Here is an 18,578-nt window from a genome sequence, read left to right on the forward strand (position 1 = left end):
ATAATTATGTTTTGTGAAATATTTTACAGAATACTCTCTGAACATGGCGGGATATCTATATATTCTCCTGTTGATGATACCTTCAACTTCAGGTATGTTTTAACCACTGAAGATCAGGGAATGTGCGTAGATTATGATGACGTAAGTCACAGGATTGTTTGGTCCAGATTATTTAAAGACCACCGCCATATAGCTGGAATATTGCTGAGTGCGGCGTTAAACAAAATATAAACAAATCAAGTTTGTTTTCATTCTACAATCGCGCATCAAGCAGTATATCTGTGGATGTTATATGACGCATCAAGCAGTAGATCTGTGGATGTTAGATGACGCATCAACCAGTAGATCTGTGGATGTTATATGACGCATCAAGCAGTAGATCTGTGGATGTTAGATGACGCATCAAGCAGTAGATGTGTGGATGTTATATAACGCATCAAGCAGTAGATCTGTGGATGTTAGATGACGCATCAAGCAGTAGATCTGTGGATGTCATATGATGCATCAAACAATAGATCTGTTGATGTTAGATGACGCATCAAGCAGTAGATCTATGGATGTTATATGTCAATTATTGATGGCGTAGAAACTTGTCCTTTCTCGAAAGAGCTCGTTGGAATATTATGACTCTTAGATGTATCATGTTCACTTTTGATTACATTTCTGGGACTTGGTTAAGTACTGAGTCTGTACTTTACTAATGAAATATTGCAATTGTTACATCTGCTGCTGTCTGAGACATTGTGTATTTGTAGTTCATGTGTATTTTGTTGAAGGAATTACACTGACTGGGTCATCAACGTCCGCCACGCTGGATCAGAGTTTCCAGTTTACCTGCACTGTAACAGGGCCATCTAACAGAAATCTCCTATTCTTCTGGGAGGATGATAAAACTGTTTGTACAATCAGGCTCGACCGATGTCAACAGCATTCAGCTACTCCAGGTTACAGCTGTTCTTGTGGACAGAGTGGAGTGTACCATATGGATATAACCAGTGTCAGTCTGACAGATGATGGGACATGGACATGTACACATTCACAAACCAGCAACAACGTCACACTGACTGTTTACTGTAAGTACGCTTCACGAAACTACATTAATTACATTACTGCATGTAATATACACCCAACATTCTGCTTTTTTGTTAGTAATGTTACCCGCATGTGAACAAGTGCACTTTGATGCAAGCACAATTTATCATAAAATAACTTCGTATGATCATGGAGTAATCTTTCTTTCATGTTGACCATCACAGCTCTGAATACACAATGCCATATAGAAAGTGATCAAATGTAACACGTTATATTTGGGATTACACTTTCACAGAAAGTTACAGATTCTAGTACTTTTCCTGGGTTGAGTTCCATGCGGTATTCGAACCCACACCCTCAGTCAGGCACCTAATCGCCAGCACACAAAGTCAGCCGCCTAACCCACTCAACTACTGAGTACACAAAGAACGTGGTCCAGACTACCAGTTGTCAGACTTCTATTTGTGGAAGTTAAATTGGCTAAGCGGCTGAGTTTGTGTGCAGTGTGTCGAATATGTGTGTTCGCATGGAACTCGCATCGCAACAAAAATATGTATAGACTGCTTCCTGTGGCACCGCACAGCTTGTAGAATGTTGCATTATGAACGGTGTTGGAGAAGAACTAACATACTATATCATACGATACTACGCACAAGGTGTGTGTGCTTTTGCCAGACCTTTATGCACTATTCTACATGTTCGGGTATGCACAAAGTGCTTCTCGAAAGAGGTGGTTTTGTGTATCAAGTGTATCAAACTTATTAATACCAAGGAAAACCTCGGAACATCTAAATAGACAGTGTTAATATTATTAAAAAATGAATAAATGCAAGAGATGATGGCTGGGAAACATTGAGGGCTTTGAGTAAATCAAAGATGCTGAATTAGAATCAGTGCGGAACCCTTTTTAACTGGAATGAAAACACATTTATAGAGGTCCAGATATACCCCTCTGTATACACTTATTGTTATGTAATTGGACGTGCGTTTAACCCTTTGTGCTTCCATATCCCATTATTCCATGGTGGCCTCTCCGGTGGATGTGATAGAGGATGTGACTGTGTGTCTGTGACTCTGCCTGCCAGATGTTCTGTTGTGTTTCAGATGGACCATTTAACAATGTGACTGTAGACAAGGACTCCCCGGTGACTGTGAGAGAGGATGTGACTGTGTCTCTGACTGCCAGATGTTCCGCTGTCTGTAACCCTGACTGTAGCTACACCTGGAGTAAGGGGACACAGCAAGTGTCTGACAACAGAGATCTTCCTGTAGGCAGCTTCAGAAGGGATCAGGAGGGAGAGTACAGATGTACAGCCAGGAACACAGCTACTGGGGCTACAGCAGATAGTCGGACTCTGACAGTGAATGTACAGTGTAAGTATAGATGTGTAGTACAGAGAGGGAGAGTACAGATGTACAGCCAGGAACACAGCTACTGGAGCTACGGCTGATAGTCGGACTCTCACAGTGAATGTACAGTGTAAGTATAGATGTGTAGTACAGAGAGGGAGGGAGTGTACAGATGTACAGCTAGGAACACAGCTACTGTAACTACAGCTGATAGTCAGACTCTGACAATGAATGTACAGTGTAAGTATAGATGTGTAGTACAGAGAGGGAGGGAGAGTACAGATATACAGCCAGGAAAACAGTTACTATAGCTACAGCTGATAGTCAGACTCTGATAGTGACTGTACAGTGTAGGTATAGATGTGTATCACGTGTAGTACAGAGAGTGAGGGAGAGTACAGATGTGCAGCCAGGAACACAGCTACTAGAGCTACAGCAGATAGTCAGACTCTGATAGTGACTGTACAGTGTAAGTATAGATGTGTATCACGGATAGTACAGAGAGGGAGGGAGAGTACAGATGTACAGCCAGGAACACAGCTACTGGAGATACAGCTGATAGTCAGACTCTAACAGTGAATGTACAATGTAGGTATAGCTGTTTAGTACAGAGAGGGAGGGAGAGTACAAATGTACAGTCAGGAACACAGCTTCTAGAGCTTCAGCTGATAGTCAGAATCTGACAGTGAATGTACAGTGTAAGTATAGATGTATAGTACAGAGAGAGAGGGAGAGTACAGATGTACAGCCAGGAACACAGCTACTAGAGCTACAGCTGATAGTCAGACTCTGACAGTGAATGTACAGTGTAAGTATAGATGTGTAGTACAGAGAGGGAGGGAGAGTACAGATGTACAGCCAGGAACACAGCTACTAGAGCTTCAGCTGATAGTCAGACTCTGACAGTGAATGTACAGTGTAAGTATAGATGTGTATCACGGATAGTACAGAGAGGGAGGGAGAGTACAAATGTACAGTCAGGAACACAGCTTCTAGAGCTTCAGCTGATAGTCAGAATCTGACAGTGAATGTACAGTGTAAGTATAGATGTGTATCACGGATAGTACAGAGAGGGAGGGAGAGTACAGATGTACAGCCAGGAACACAGCTACTGGATCTACAGCAGATAGTCAGACACTGACAGTGAATGTACAGTGTAAGTATAGATGTGTAGTACAGAGAGTGAGAGTACAGATGTACAGCTAGGAACACAGTTACTGAAGCTAAAGCTGATAGTCAGACTCTGACAGTGAATGTACAGTGTATGTATAGCTGTTTAGTACAGAGAGGGAGGGAGAGTACAAATGTACATTCAGGAATACAGCTTCTAGAGCTTCAGCTGATAGTCAGAATCTGACAGTGAATGTACAGTGTAAGTATAGATGTATAGTACAGAGAGGGAAGGAGAGTACAAATGTACAGTCAGGAACACAGCTTCTAGAGCTTCAGCTGATAGTCAGAATCTGACAGTGAATGTACAGTGTAAGTATAGATGTGTATCACGGATAGTACAGAGAGGGAAGGAGAGTACAGATGTACAGCCAGGAACACAGCTACTGGATCTACAGCAGATAGTCAGACACTGACAGTGAATGTACAGTGTAAGTATAGATGTGTAGTACAGAGAGTGAGAGTACAGATGTACAGCTAGGAACACAGTTACTGAAGCTAAAGCTGATAGTCAGACTCTGACAGTGAATGTACAGTGTATGTATAGCTGTTTAGTACAGAGAGGGAGGGAGAGTACAAATGTACATTCAGGAATACAGCTTCTAGAGCTTCAGCTGATAGTCAGAATCTGACAGTGAATGTACAGTGTAAGTATAGATGTGTAGTACAGAGAGGGAGGGAGAGTACAGATGTACAGCCAGCAACACAGCTACTAGAGCTACAGCTGATAGTCAGACTCTGACAGTGAGTGAGTGAGTGAGTTTGGTTTTACGCCGCTTTTAGCAATATTTCAGCAATATCACGGCGGGGGACACCAGAAATGGGCTTAACACATTGTACCCATGTGGGGAATCGAACCCGGATCTTCGGCGTCACGAGCGAACGCCTTAAGCACTAGGCTACCCCACCGCCCCCTCTGACAGTGAATATACAGTGTATGTATAGATGTGTATCACGTGTAGTACAGAGAGGGAGGGAGAGTACAGATGTACAGTCAGGAACACAGCTACTGGAGCTACAGCTGATAGTCTGACTCTGGCAGTGAATGTACAGTGTAGTTATAGATGTGTAGTACAGAGAGGGAGTGAGTGAGTCTAGTTTTACGCCGCTTTTAGCAATATTCAAGCAATATCACGGCGGGGAACACCAGAAATGGATCTTCGGCGTGACAAGCTAACGCTTTAGCCACTAAGCTACCCCACCGCCCCCAGAGGGGCAGGGAGATTACAGATGCAGAGTGCCGTAAATCGACAGGTCAGAAAGCAACCTGCAGATGTTTAGCCCGGGACTCAGCTACTGGAGAATCATCTGACAATCATGGTTAATAGGAGGTCAGGACGGACTATATATGGACTTCCAGGAACAAACCGCTTCTTATATTTTGACCCTGACAGTGTATGTTATAGTCAATAAAGTTGATGTTATCTTTTCAGGGTACCCAGCACCACCCACACACAACTGTCCCTCCTGGATAGTCCCAGGTCAGACAGTCAGCTGTACATGTCAGACATCAGACAGAGGTAACCCTGAAGGGACAGTCCACTGGATCAGTCCTGGAGGTCAGACGATCGCCTCATTCGGGTCTTCATCTGTGCAGCTCAACTTGACCTCCATCCCGAGATCTAACAAGGGGCTGACCTACATCTGTATGGCAAACAACTCTCTGCCCAGCTCGAACACTGATATAACTTACGTTCTCGAGATAGCTTGTACGTACTAAAGTTGCGGAACCATGATAGTTGTAAATATCCCCGCGATGCTCTATTTACTTTTCGCAAAATATCCTAACTCCCTACTTGATTTTCATCTGGACCCTATTACAAAATCTTAAAAGGGAACAACTGTCTATGTAGAAGGGTCAACCTTCCACTTATAACTGGAGGTAATTTAGGCCACATTGCAAACGCTACATGTTAGTGTTTAAACACACCAAGAAACCTTAAGAGTTTATAACCAGGCATATCGATCTACGAAATGGATTAACTAAGAAACGATATGGAGTGGGATGTCAGTAATGTCAAATAATTGCCAAGGGAAGCAATGATATATTTGAGATTGCACTCAGTTTATTTTACTGGGGTTCATGTTTTTGGCTGAGTCAGTATCTGAGGGTATGGGTTCACCTTAACCCCCCTCCCCTAAAATATACATTGACTGATTACACGTTAATGGTCAAGTCAAAATCGTACAACAAAAACTCGTAATATTCTTTAACAACTTAGGGCAGGCAGTACCGGGCACAATGAATGTATATACAAGCTACTAGAACAGTGTCCCTCTTTCTATGGTGCATTGAAAGTTTGGTTTTGTAGCTGAACATTATCCACTTAAACTAATGTTATAATTACAGATTTTGACAGCCCGCGATTGGAGTTTGACAAGGACGACGTAGAGGGTAATACTTTAGTTACTGTTACATGCACCGTGGAGAGTAATCCAAGCGCTAGGATGACGGTAGAGAACATAGGCAGTGAGGCAAAACCAGCATCAGGAACTACAAATAACCTCACCTTCACAACGAAGACGCAGTGTCAGCACAACAGGTTTCGGTGCACTGCTGAGAACAACCGCATAAACACTCAAGCATCTACTGTCCGACAGTTAAATGTTGCTTGTAAGTTTTCTTTTAGGCATTGTATAGTTATTGAGTGAAGCATATATTTCTAAAAGTCTTAACAGTTAAAGATGATAATGACACGTGGAGCTATTCCAGCTATAAGTAGTGGCATACATCGACATGACGTCACACAGGCATATTGATTACATCTTCTAGTTGTTATATCAGACAGGAGTAATATACATAACATGGCATCCATATCTGGTTTAAACATATTTTTATTCCGTCAATACAGAAACCTGGATAGGCGAACAAGCTAAGTGGCTTATATAAACGCAGCTCCAGTACACGGTTCCAATAAAGCTGGATACATGTTTGAAATAGTCCGACAAGAAAAGAATACATGGCATCCATATGTCTCATCAAATACAACATCCATGGGCAAAAGATTATTTTGAGGATTCCAATTTATAGGCAGCGACGAAGCAATACCTTTCTTTTCAAAATATTTAGAAGGTTCGAGTCACTAACAGAACCTAACAAAAAAAGATCCAGAGTAACACACCGCTAACAAACCAACATCAGGAACTACAAATAACCTCTCCTTCACAACAAAGACGCAGTGTCAGCAAAACAGGTTTCGTTGTACAGCTGAGAACAAATAACAAACATTTTGGAATCTAGTGTCCGACAGTTAAATGTTGCTTGTAAGTTTTATTTTAGGCACCGTATAGTTATTGAGAACATGATGTCTTTTTGCCATACGTCTTAACAGTAACTATTACAGATGTTAACAACCCTTAGCAATGTTCCAGCTATGATACAGCTGAAAGGTAAATAGTAACATAAATCGACAGAACTTCACACAGACATGTTGATCACATCTACTAGTTGTTTGTACTTCCTGATTGACAACAGAAGCAATGTACTTAATACGTCATCCATATCTCTCATCATATACAACATCCATGGGCAAAAGATTATTTTGAGGATTCCCATATAATCAGTGTAGCAACAGTTCTGGAATAAGTTTCTTTGCAATGGCTATAGAAGGTTCGAGTCACTAGCAGAAGTTAATAAAGAAAGATATCTCTTCAAACAAGTTCTAACGTTAATGAACATGAGTGTGATAGTCTAACAAGGACCATTTTCATAACCGGACTAGATCGTTGACTTTTTTCCCCTTATTATTGATTATTCCAGGTTTACCACGTCATGACACCAGCAAGCAAACAGACAGCATGGTAACGGGACAACTCCAGACAACTGTTTCACTTGTAGCCAATGTCATAGCCAGCCCAGTACCTAACTTCACCTGGTTCCATTATCAAGGGATGACCCCAGGACCAGTTGTTGTAGGTACAGGACGCAATGTGGTCCTCACTGAGGGTCTCCAGTCGGTACTTAGAGTGTACATCCAACGGGAGGAGGACTACGGAATTTATCATGTTGTCGTGAGGAACCGTGTGGGCAGTACTTCGCTGTTCTTCAGCTTGACAAAAGATGGTGAGTTGTACTGACACAATGAAGAGACGAGGTTGGGGAGGAAACAGCTTAGTCAGGGGAAGGGATTGGTAGTGGGGGACAACTGGATCTAAATATTAACACATTATCATTTCATAGAACATTTTCATAAAAGGTTTCTTAGAACGATTCATTGAATATTTTCATCGAACGTGGTCCAATCAGATGAATCATGGCGCAAACATACAGTCTCTGGGAAACCTGGAATGGGTGCAAGCTCAATGAGTGCCGTTACATGTGCAGAAAATAATGGGTTTCTGCAACACATACATGAATGTTGAAGAGATGGACACTTCAGTTGGCGCCAAGATCCTTTGTTCTTCCATATGTTTCAGTATCACCACTAGAGGCGTCATGCAATACCCTCCCTGTAGCTGCCGGAATGGGAGCTGTCAATGTGATACTGATTGGTAGTATTGTCGTCATTCTATACAGACGAAGGCTCTGTCAAGGGACAGGTAGCTTTATTAGCATCACTTTATTAACTTGACTTGTCCACCGTATCGAAATTCCGCACTAAACTGTCGCACATTCGTAAGATTGAAAACTATGACCATTGTGTGAATTTACGTCGAGCAGACTTTTAGTCTAACCGTTTAAATTAGTATTGTTCAGATTTGCTAAATGTACGGTTACATAGAGAACATGCACTTAGACTAAAAGGATGATCCGTTTCGAAGTCTTTGCCCTTGGAACTGTAATGCAGTTTTCCAGCAGGAGCTCGGATCCTCTTTTCTCTGTTGTTTCAGATTTGCCCGAGAGGAATATTAATGATGGTGAAACAACAATGGGCATACAACGAGATGCAGTAACGGAAGAGGTTTGTGTTACTTGGAATATCAAACCCATCAATTATAATCTTGTGAAGCATATATTCTTTGTCTTGTTCCACCAGTAACGTAGTAAGCTGTGATTGGTAGCATAGTTCAATTATTGGTGATGAATCATCTTGTTTATGTTTGAAAGATGACACATGAAATTCTTAGTTTATGCCAAAATGGTTCCTGTTAATCCTTCCTCAATTTGCCAATCTGCCCTACAGAGTAGTAAACATGGACGAGCTGTGGATGGCCCCTTGCCCGCTCAGACAGACACGTATCCCAGTAAGTAATACTTTTGCATAATTGTTTTGTCTGCTTAGATCGGGATTTGCCTTTCCATGGGAAATTTTCATAACACTTTGCTGCTTACATAGATATGTTTTACTGCCTGCAAAGACAGGTTTTCATTCAAATGGTGAGATCGATTTACAGCAGGCACATTCACAGTGATGTCAAGTCCTTCAAAACAGTTTTAATGTATCAGATAATTCAATGTAAAAGTATGATATCAAAACAAATAAGTAGAAGACATATGATATTGTATGACACATTGGTGTATATTATTACATTTCTTGACATAGATGCTTATTTTGGAGTTTATGAAATGGAGGCTGACAAACAGACATATACAGAACTAAAGGAATTTGAAACTAACAATGGTTCATCCACACAGGGTAAGTAGGAGGCACAAACGCAAACTTGCCATCAATGTGTATCCACAATTTCTACTGAACGTAAGCTTCTTGATTTGAAATAAATACCGCTATGGTTGCCACATCCCGTTTCTGACAAGTGTTATAACCATGCACATGTCAAGATGTAAGCTGGTCTAAATATTGCGCATGGGTGTTGAGAGCAGTGGAGGACGGGTACATATTAACAATGGGATGGGTACCTTGTGCCCGTTTGTTAAGATGCCGCATATCAACAATGTCAATGACGTGTAATGCCCACATTACGTTATCTTTGTAGGAACTGCAACCTATGAAGGTCTCCAAGCGCGAGTACCACAAGTATATGAGGACATAAGGAAATAGAACAGAAACAAACTGAGGTCAACACTCGTAATGCAAATACATCCTCGCTTTTCGTTTCGCTGTACAGGTTTTTTTCCTGCGCACTGTGTTTATGGTTATATGTCCTTTTTCACCTGTGTTATAATTGTCATTCAGCTTATTTCTATGTTTCTTGTGCGACTGTTTCACTGACTACACATGGGCATAGATGTTTAAATTGAACTGTAAATGTCTGTTTTAAGCGCCATAGCTTGTTTGCCCTTCAGCATGCTCAATGACGACATCTTACTTGATATACCGTTATGTCCGTCATGAATAACAACCCTAAAAAAACTGGATGCAGATGAATCCTTTTTCCTCGAGTATTTTGTCAAACGGTTTATTATCTTCGTTCAGGACAGTTCTTTTCTTGTAGCATCTTTACGGGAAAGAAATGACACAGCTATCCAGACCGAATGATGATTTCATAAACAAGATACGAACTTAACAAAATGGAGACGAAAAAACAGGAAGCAATATATTATGTATATTTGGTTATCAAACACTTTTTTATACTTTTCATCAAGCAATACTCAAACAGCTTCAGGTTTTTTTTGCCTAGATTTCACGTCTACATGTCTACTTTCACGAGAACGTTCACACGTAAGTTGTTTGTAAATTAGTGTTACAAAGTATAATAAATATAGTATATGTTTCCATGTATAGTATTGATGCATTCACAGTAGTAGAACTATGGCACATTAGATTGAGAAGTAAGGTGATAAACAACGTTCATTTCATTACATAAATACAAGCAAAGGTGCTTTATTGCACGACCATTGGAAGGTTTAAGTATTTATTCACACGCACTATTTCTTCTACAAGTATATGCTTTTGAGAACTGAAATAGTTAAAGATGTTTAACTGATTCACGTATGTGTGTATAAACACATCTATGTTTGTAATATCATGTTTTGTCGCTTTATTAGTAAATAATTCTTCACCCAAACCATGAACTACTTAGTGTTATGTTCTGACCGCTAGCTAAAGAAATGTGAACACACAGCCTATTGAGAAACTACATCAACACAAAACTGAAAAATAAATACATGTATCCCAAACTCAGCAGCCCGGGACGTTGGAGCTGGGTTAGTCTCTCGTACAGACCCTGAAGCAAATATATCCAAGAAAGCCCACACAAGTCTAGAAAATGTGGCAAGTCTAGATTTCCTCAGCTGAAAATGAAGAAAGTCTCAGGGCTCCTTTTCATTATATATTTTTTTTTCACTATGAACTTTTTCAGTAAAATATGTTCATTTCAGAGACTAGTTGTTAGTCTAGAGCTGGGTGTAAGATAAAGATAATCCACCCTTGCAGATCACACTGCCAGCACCCTGTATTAGCCGCACGTCTCGTTTATGAGTACAGCTGGTTTGCTTAATCCATGATCAACAACGATTCTCTTGTGAAGGTTGCCAACTCCTGGTTTCATGAGATTGACAATTGTGGCTCTATCAAATCATGAGATGTATATGTTATTCACCAAACAGAATGTGCACATATCTATAGATTTTACATTTAGAATTGGGTTCAATTTTCAAATTACTCGTCGTCATTTGTGTTCATAGTATCGGCATCTGCCAGTGTGTGCTGTTTGTCTACATGTCAATAAATATGCTAAAATGAGAATATATATACCGCCCGACACACCATGTGTACTCACAGCACGTATAAACACGACTACTGTTTGAAGCAGTGATAAATGATGGATTCAAATTATAATAACGGTATAAGTAAGAATAACAAACGTCACTGTTTTACACAAGCTGTTTTCCATGAATTAGTTGTGTCAACTGTATCACTCACATATTCAATATTTGCTCTAGTTCCTGACTTCCTTGTAAAGCCATACAGACGACTTGTGTGATCTGTATGATCTCTAAACTAACTAACGAACACATATCCAAAAGTGGGTGAGGGAGAGACTATATTGAATATTCGATCGAACACCTATGTTTCACCATGTTTTTGAATGTTATCATACATGTATTTGGATGTTACAGGAAAATGTAGAATATTACTTTTCCTGTCACTGTTGTGATAAGATTCATGCACTTATAACAAAAACAACTAATATCAGCACAGTGTGTTTTGTATGTGTTCGTGCAGGTGAACCGCTCTACCAGGAAGACTTCCGACTCTGTATTATATAAACGGGATTGATATATTTTTGGAATATATTTGTGTTCACAAAATGTTTGTGTACCTTTTAGCTTACTTGTACAGACGTGTTCTCCAGGAAAATAGTGTGTTCGTTGAGTTGTACGCCGCTTTTAGCAATAATCCAGCAATATCACGGCGAGGAACACCTGAAATGGGCTTCACACATTGTACCTATGTGGGAAATCAAACCCGGGCCTTCGGTGTGCCGAACGAACGCTTTAACCACTAGGCTACCCCACCGCCTCTTCAGGAAAAGAAGTATAAAACGTACCAAATGTATTTGATTTCAACCCTCGTGTTGCCTTGTTAATTACAGAGTGACGGATTATCCACCAATGCTGAGTCAACTTCAAAAAAAATATTTGTCCGTGACATTAAAGTTCTCGCTCTCTCACACACACACACACACACACACACACACACACACTCACTCACTCACTCACTCACTCACACACACACACACAAAAAATCCTTGACCTTCTGCACATTAGTTGAATTGCAAAAGTAACAACTGGATGTTCGGTTCATCGATTACTTGACTGTGTGTATTTTGATTACAGGCCACCGTCGCATGACAGAAGTAATTACATGTGTTGTCGGGCTGTAAATACATGTTAGGCTCATTGTTTGATTAGCCAGACATGACTTTAGCGAACACCTGGTGTCATCACGGACTTTCAGTGGTTCATTCATACTCACAGATGGTGTTGTTGATGCTCTGTAAACCTTGTTGATGACATTAAAGCTATTGTTCCAGTCATTCCAAACGATCTTCAAAATCCTCTCACTGTGTTATATGTCCAAATCTAGATGGGCAACAACAGAATATGTCGTTTGGAAATACACACAATCGGGAAATCTGCGCCTGGTCTTTGAGATAAGGGAAATGTAGGCCATAGTGAGAGTACATTCTGCACTGCGTGTGACGGGAAACATGTCTGGTGTGGGAGAGCAGCCTGAGGTTTGGGGGTTACCCACCTCTTGGGTATTCACTGTACTAGGAATCACATAAACTCATAAAATTATCACATATAGAATCTAATAGTGATTTTTTATTGTATTTTCAACTTGTTCAAGTAAAAGATTGAAAAAGGTATTCAAGAGAATTACATTTCCTAATGTCCAAATTCAATGGCCAAGATGATCTCAGATGAAGTTAAAGTTATCTGTGCTGACGTGAGCCAGGTCTCCCTGTGTTTGTTCAAGTGAACAATTGATTTGTCTTTACACGTGTTTGTGACTTGTGACAACGGTGGTGATGCCGTCAGCTATTCGCGAACAACGGTTTTATCATTACTATTTCACATTTGGAGTGAGTGAGTGCGTGCATTAAAATTTACGTTACATGAGCAATATGTTAGCCATATCAAGACGGCAGAGTCCTACGTCAACTATATGCATACTTTATAAAAAGATGTCATGTCTAACATTGATATATATACACATGTTTATGATACATTCGGCATCGCACAGTGTTCCTACTTTAATTTGAAGATTCGTTAATATTTTGAAAAGTGGATGTAGTTTCTATTTACATGTTAGTTCAGCCTCTGGCCTGCCTATTTTTGTTTCTGTTACAGATTTGGGATGTTACATAGGCGGAAATGAACTGGAGGGGGTCATAGCAATAGGCAGATAACTCTCCAGTAGGCAATCCGAGATTCTGGGGCGACAATGAGCCCAATCAGGGTGTAGGAGAACACTGTATGGTCCTTCATCGGGGACTGTTAGGGACTATATTAAATGTGACATTCGTATGATATACATATGTGAGATCATACTGTCATGATAATGTTGGGATATCAGGTTTCTTTGCCTATCCGGGGCGGTGGGGTAGCCTAGTGGTTAAAGCGTTCGCTCGTCACGCCGAAGACCCGTGATATTGCTGGAATATTGCTAAAAGCGGCATAAAACCAAACTCACTCACTCACTCACTCTTTCCCTACCCTTACAAAGTCTGCCATTTGAATTCGATTTAATAACCCCACCACACCAACTCGTTCTCAGTACGTTCTTGAAAAATGTTCGGATCGGGCTCGAACTGTGTGCGAACAGACTGGACGTAGTGGCACCTGTTTCTAGTGTGTGTACGACCTTTATGAACGGGCTCGGTCGGACTAGGGACGGAAGGGTGCTCCAGACATTTGAACATGTCCAACGTTCTGCCCGTTCTAAAGTGGGACGGAGTGACAACGTACTTAAAACGAGATTGCCGTACTGCGAACGTACCTGCCGTACTGCGAACGGAATTGACGTAGTGCAGTCGGGCATCAATTGCAATACCTTTGTGCACAGTTTCCACCTTGTCCATCCAGTTCTCAGATAGCCTTTACTCGACCGCACTACGTTGTTAGTTACTAGTAGTTGCTATTCTGAACAAATATGTTCACAACAATATGAAGAAGTTCGTACTGCGTTTCTACACGTTTTTAAAAGTTCGCAATGGGTTCTATTTACGTTCTATCCGTTGTTAGTACGTTTTTGTAGTTCTCACGCAGTTCTTACTACGTCAACACCATGTGCAGTACGGTATGACAAGGTTGTGGATAAATACATGCGTTTTTAACTCGTTCGTCATTTGGGATAGAGATTTACCTGTGAAACATGAACAAGTTTGCAGCTGTCAGCATGTTGAATGCTGGTTTCCTGCAATTTTTATTGGAAGTAGATCAAGAATACAATAAGTTGGTAGAGCAAGCAAGGAAAAGAATAAGAACTTGTTGGGGGAGGAACTGGCTTAAACATGAGAGGCGAATTCAGGCTCAGAGTGTTCAGCATCTGGGCTTGTGGATCTTGGGCTGGATTTCCCACGACCTGTCGACGTCTTTCTTGGTCTACCCTTCTTCTTCCTTGGAGGCATGGTGATGTCGATGTTTCCACCCTTAATCTGAGAACAGGAATAAGAATCGGCAAGAAGGGGGCAGGACGTAATTGCTATTACGATTGCACGCAGTGGGGACGCAGTGATAACGTACCGCGAACGGGAAGAACTGTCCGAAAACTTGTTGGTCGAGTTACGAACGAGTTAGATCGGGTTATGCCTATAAAGGACGGTATTGAACTGCTTGAAAACGTTGTTCACAGGGGGTGAACGGGCAATTTTACCCGATTTAAACGTAATAGCAACTGTCTGGGGACGGGGTAACGACTAGACATACGTACTAACAACTGTTTATGATTGAACGTAATTTTTACAACAGTTACACGTTCTATCCCGTTCGAGTCCGTTTTACAAATTGAATTATTTTGGGACGGGACAGGACGTACTAAGAACTAGCCTTGGTGTGACTCAGGCTTAAGAATATAATTGATTTAGTGACGAACAGTGCAAAATGTGTATTGCACAACAAAGTTTAGAATATTAACAATAGAATCACTGTTTTATATTAAAGTTGTTTTATGAAAGAAGTTTTTGTTAACTGAAGTGACGTGTATATTATACATTCATTACAATTGTGTCTCTCTCTGCTCATGTGGTTGATCACTGGATTGTCTGGTCCAGACTCGATTATTTACAGACCGCTGCCATGTAGCGGGGATATAGATGAGTGCGGCGCAAAACTCACTCACTCACTCACTCACATGTCTTGTACTTCAGTCTTGTGCTAAAGACTGAATAAAAAATTATGAGTTGCAATGATGTGTTCATGTGACTATATATCTAGCAGAATATCCTCAATAGGGTCTGAATTGGAGCATATGTTGCAAACCAGGGACCCGATCCACAAAACGTTCGTGGCATCACACCATTATTAAAGGCACTATTTCACACCACACTTCTCTAAAAATAAAAGATGCATTTCTCTCAATAATACTATCAGTCTTCAGGAAAGCATATAATTTATTCCCCCAAAAATTACGTATTTAGATTACAATGTTAAATTTAAAAGTTCGAATGAATTAATGCAACGTTGCATCACATCGACTCTCGCGCCTCTACCGGCCAAACATTATTTCAAGCGAACACCAGAGCATTAGGTCCCTTGGAGCACTCTTTGTGAATATCGCATAGGTTCCACTACACTAAGTCAGTATCACATGCTCCCTGCGCGAGAGCAATGTGTAAACAAGTGAAGAGAGACAGAGACATGTGACAGCTGTGATTGGATGAAATAGTGTAAGGTGTTTGGTTTTTAAAAGCACATCCAACCAGTAAATAAAACTGACCACAATTTTAAGTATTTAGTGCTGTCATCTTTATCTGCATCACTTATGCTTATTGTGTGTAAAGATATTTTCCAGTAGGTGACATTTGGTGCGGAACTTGGGTTGATGTGTTCCGCTTCCTGTGCTCGCAAAACGAGCCAGACAAGTTGGCCTGATATTTTGTTTTATGGTAGTTTAAAGGCCAGAGTGTACCCATGTGTACATGGAATGGCTGTTGATAGCCTGGATATTTTTAACAAAAATATAAGGTTACTATAGAAGTCTATGGGAAAACATTTGGTGGTGTGTAACCTGTAACTCCTTTGGAGACAGAAGTCAGTCCTAGACAAAATGGCGGAGAATGTTTAAAAGTACGGTAGCGGCAGGCCTGTTTTACTGTCGCCTATTTCTAGGAGAGTAAGAAGAAATCCCCCCTCCTTGTCCGAAGGAACTTAAGTTGGTTCCTCTAGAAAAATGGTTTAAGCTCATGTAAATGTGGGTTTCTTTATCCTCTTTAAATTTTAGTGCATATTTAGTAAACAAACGTTGCCTAGCATCGTTTTCATGAATTTGGTGTTTTTTTAACCAAACATATAAAACAGATACGTGACACAGTCGTAGATGAAATTTAAACAATTCTACTTTGACAAGGATAACAGGAACACATTTGAAGGCAATATTTATGATTGTGAAACAATTTCTATTATTAGATCTGATGTTGATGAGAAAGATGCATGTTATGGCCTTACTGGTACACTGAATTGTTTTGATGATTACATATGTTAATTCACCATGATATACAGGTTAATAAATACTCTCATGGAACAAAAACATTTTTGTTTTGCTTTTTGTTTTTTGGTTTTATTTTTACCTCAACTGGGGCGGTGGGGTAGCCTAGTGGTTAAAGCGTTCGCTCGTCACGCCGAAGACCCGGGTTCGAATCCCCACATGGGTACAATGTGTGAAGCCCATTTCTGGTGTCCCCCGCCGTGATGTTGCTTGAATATTGCTAAAAGCGGCGTAAAACCAAACTCACTCAGTCAGTCTTACCTCTACTGAAACTCGATAAATGAATGTAGATTTGTTTTGATTGGTATTGGTACAATCGTGTAGGGTAAGGATACGCGGAGGGAAAAGATACACACGTACATATATCAACCTGATCGATGCATTAGAATATGATAGTGTAGTACATTGTTTCCTTTCCATACTTTGGACGCTTTGCAACATAACATTATGTTTAAAATATTCAATTCTGATATAATGATTTAGACCTTGAACTAGTGACAGATTACTCAAAACTGACAAAATTCGTTAAGAACAAGACGACGTCGTCCAGTTTGCCTTCTCACATATTTTTATGTCAAAGTTAACCAACATGTTGTCACTACCAACTACTAATCATACCAACTTCAGACTAACGGGATCGGTTGGTCAGGCTCGCTGACTAGGTTGACACATGTCATCGTATCTCAATTGCGTAGATCGATGCTCATGTTGTTGATCACTGGATTGTCTGTTCCAGACCTGATTATTTACAGACCGCCACCACATTAATGGAATATTGCTGAGTGCGGCGTTAAAAAACAAACCAACCAACCTTCTTTGGGGTTTTGGAGTGTTTTTTTAATAAAATTCTTGACCTTTAAGTGAACAGTATTTACTAAACACTCATACTTAAAGTCGTTGTTTTCTAAACCATATCTACATAGAATCTATGTTTTAAATTTTGCTGTTAAAAAAGGATATCTTTAACTTTGTTATATGACTCATATTTGACCAAAAAACATTTTAATACATTATGTGGTGGTGGAAGATTTGTTTTGATTTTACGACGCTTCGTTCACTTTGTGCATCACATGATGTAATCTCCTGCCGGTTGGTCGAACTATGGCGCTATCCGATTCCGCCAGGTCAAAACAGATCACCACAGGAACACGTGCTCTTCAAAAGCATTTTCTTCCATTTGTTTTGGTTGTTACTTAACGACACACTTCCCCAGTGGTCGAGTCTGGGCTAGAGAAACAGGTGACTGATATCATGAGCAACGTGGGTCCATTAGGAGATAAACATCATGTGTTGGCCAATTTCCGGGTGTTACTGAGTATTTGAAGCACGGGAATTCATTTCAATAACTCATACTCAATAACACCCGGAAAAAGCCCAACACATGATGTTTATCGACATTGTAAACACAAAAGTAAACCAAAAGGTCCACACACGTTTTGTGTCTGCACTCATTGATATCGAGTACGGGTACAGCAATGAAATGTCATCAACTGGCCATTTCGGCTGTCTCCCATGGTAGCATCTGGAACTGCTCATTTGTGACGTCATTCAGACTTTACGTCATAATATGATTTGAATGACGTCATCGCAGCTGACGACGTAACAATACAATGGTGTGAGCGATGTTTGCACGTATTAATACGCAGCGAATTTCGGGGAATCGAATACCATACAATCACGTTTTTCAACCAGTCAGATTAAAGAACACAGTGACTTTTGGTTTACAATGAAGTTTATGAGTCTGTTAAGTTGCCTTGTGCGACCAGTATACGTTCCAGAGACCCATGACCAGAAAGTACCTAAAATCATTTATTAATTTAGTTATTTTTTAATGTTCACTTCAAATGCCATCATCATTAATTCGTGTTAGTGAACTACACAAGTGTGTACTACTGATTTTATTAAATACATCTTATATACGGCATTTCCTCCTTGATCATATTGACGAGTTAAACATGATCGTTTTCTGCA

At 40.4% G+C, this 18,578-nt stretch overlaps 2 protein-coding genes and 1 long non-coding RNA gene across 3 annotated transcripts; all 3 read left to right on the top strand.

The window, feature by feature from the left end:
- The first annotated feature begins 43 nt into the window (after positions 1-43).
- LOC124290927 (neuronal growth regulator 1-like) lies at positions 44-2,736 on the top strand. The gene is made up of 4 exons (XM_046727772.1): positions 44-92; positions 777-1,073; positions 2,137-2,406; positions 2,732-2,736. The coding sequence occupies exons 1-4, from the start codon at positions 44-46 to the stop codon at positions 2,734-2,736; spliced, it is 621 nt and encodes a 206-aa protein (XP_046583728.1).
- On the top strand, positions 2,676-8,531 carry LOC124290896 (hemicentin-2-like). Its single transcript, XM_046727736.1, has 6 exons — positions 2,676-2,851; positions 4,986-5,261; positions 5,903-6,166; positions 7,313-7,615; positions 7,969-8,091; positions 8,383-8,531. Exons 1-6 carry the CDS (start codon positions 2,743-2,745, stop codon positions 8,529-8,531), a joined length of 1,224 nt encoding a protein of 407 aa, XP_046583692.1. The 5' UTR covers positions 2,676-2,742.
- A 147-nt stretch (positions 8,532-8,678) lies between these two features.
- On the top strand, positions 8,679-9,946 carry LOC124290908. The gene is made up of 4 exons (XR_006902076.1): positions 8,679-8,736; positions 9,036-9,128; positions 9,427-9,508; positions 9,886-9,946. It is a non-coding gene; the product is annotated as an uncharacterized LOC124290908 (long non-coding RNA).
- The last annotated feature ends 8,632 nt before the right edge of the window (positions 9,947-18,578 follow it).

The sequence above is a fragment of the Haliotis rubra genome, unplaced genomic scaffold, assembly GCF_003918875.1.
Source record: "Haliotis rubra isolate DU_JTF1 unplaced genomic scaffold, ASM391887v1 Scf478, whole genome shotgun sequence".
NCBI lineage: Eukaryota > Metazoa > Mollusca > Gastropoda > Lepetellida > Haliotidae > Haliotis > Haliotis rubra.

What these genes read in the sequence shown, in the direction of transcription:
- LOC124290927 (XM_046727772.1), top strand. Translation starts at nt 44, where the DNA reads ATGGCGGGATATCTATATATTCTCCTGTTGATGATACCTTCAACTTCA. An exon ending in GATGATACCTTCAACTTCAG is followed by an intron (nt 93 to 776) that starts GTATGTTTTAAC and finishes ATTTTGTTGAAG; the next exon opens with GAATTACACTGACTGGGTCA. An exon ending in CGTCACACTGACTGTTTACT is followed by an intron (nt 1,074 to 2,136) that starts GTAAGTACGCTT and finishes GTTGTGTTTCAG; the next exon opens with ATGGACCATTTAACAATGTG.
- LOC124290896 (XM_046727736.1), top strand. Translation starts at nt 2,743, where the DNA reads ATGTGTATCACGTGTAGTACAGAGAGTGAGGGAGAGTACAGATGTGCA. An exon ending in TCTGATAGTGACTGTACAGT is followed by an intron (nt 2,852 to 4,985) that starts GTAAGTATAGAT and finishes TTATCTTTTCAG; the next exon opens with GGTACCCAGCACCACCCACA. An exon ending in AAGGCTCTGTCAAGGGACAG is followed by an intron (nt 8,092 to 8,382) that starts GTAGCTTTATTA and finishes CTGTTGTTTCAG; the next exon opens with ATTTGCCCGAGAGGAATATT.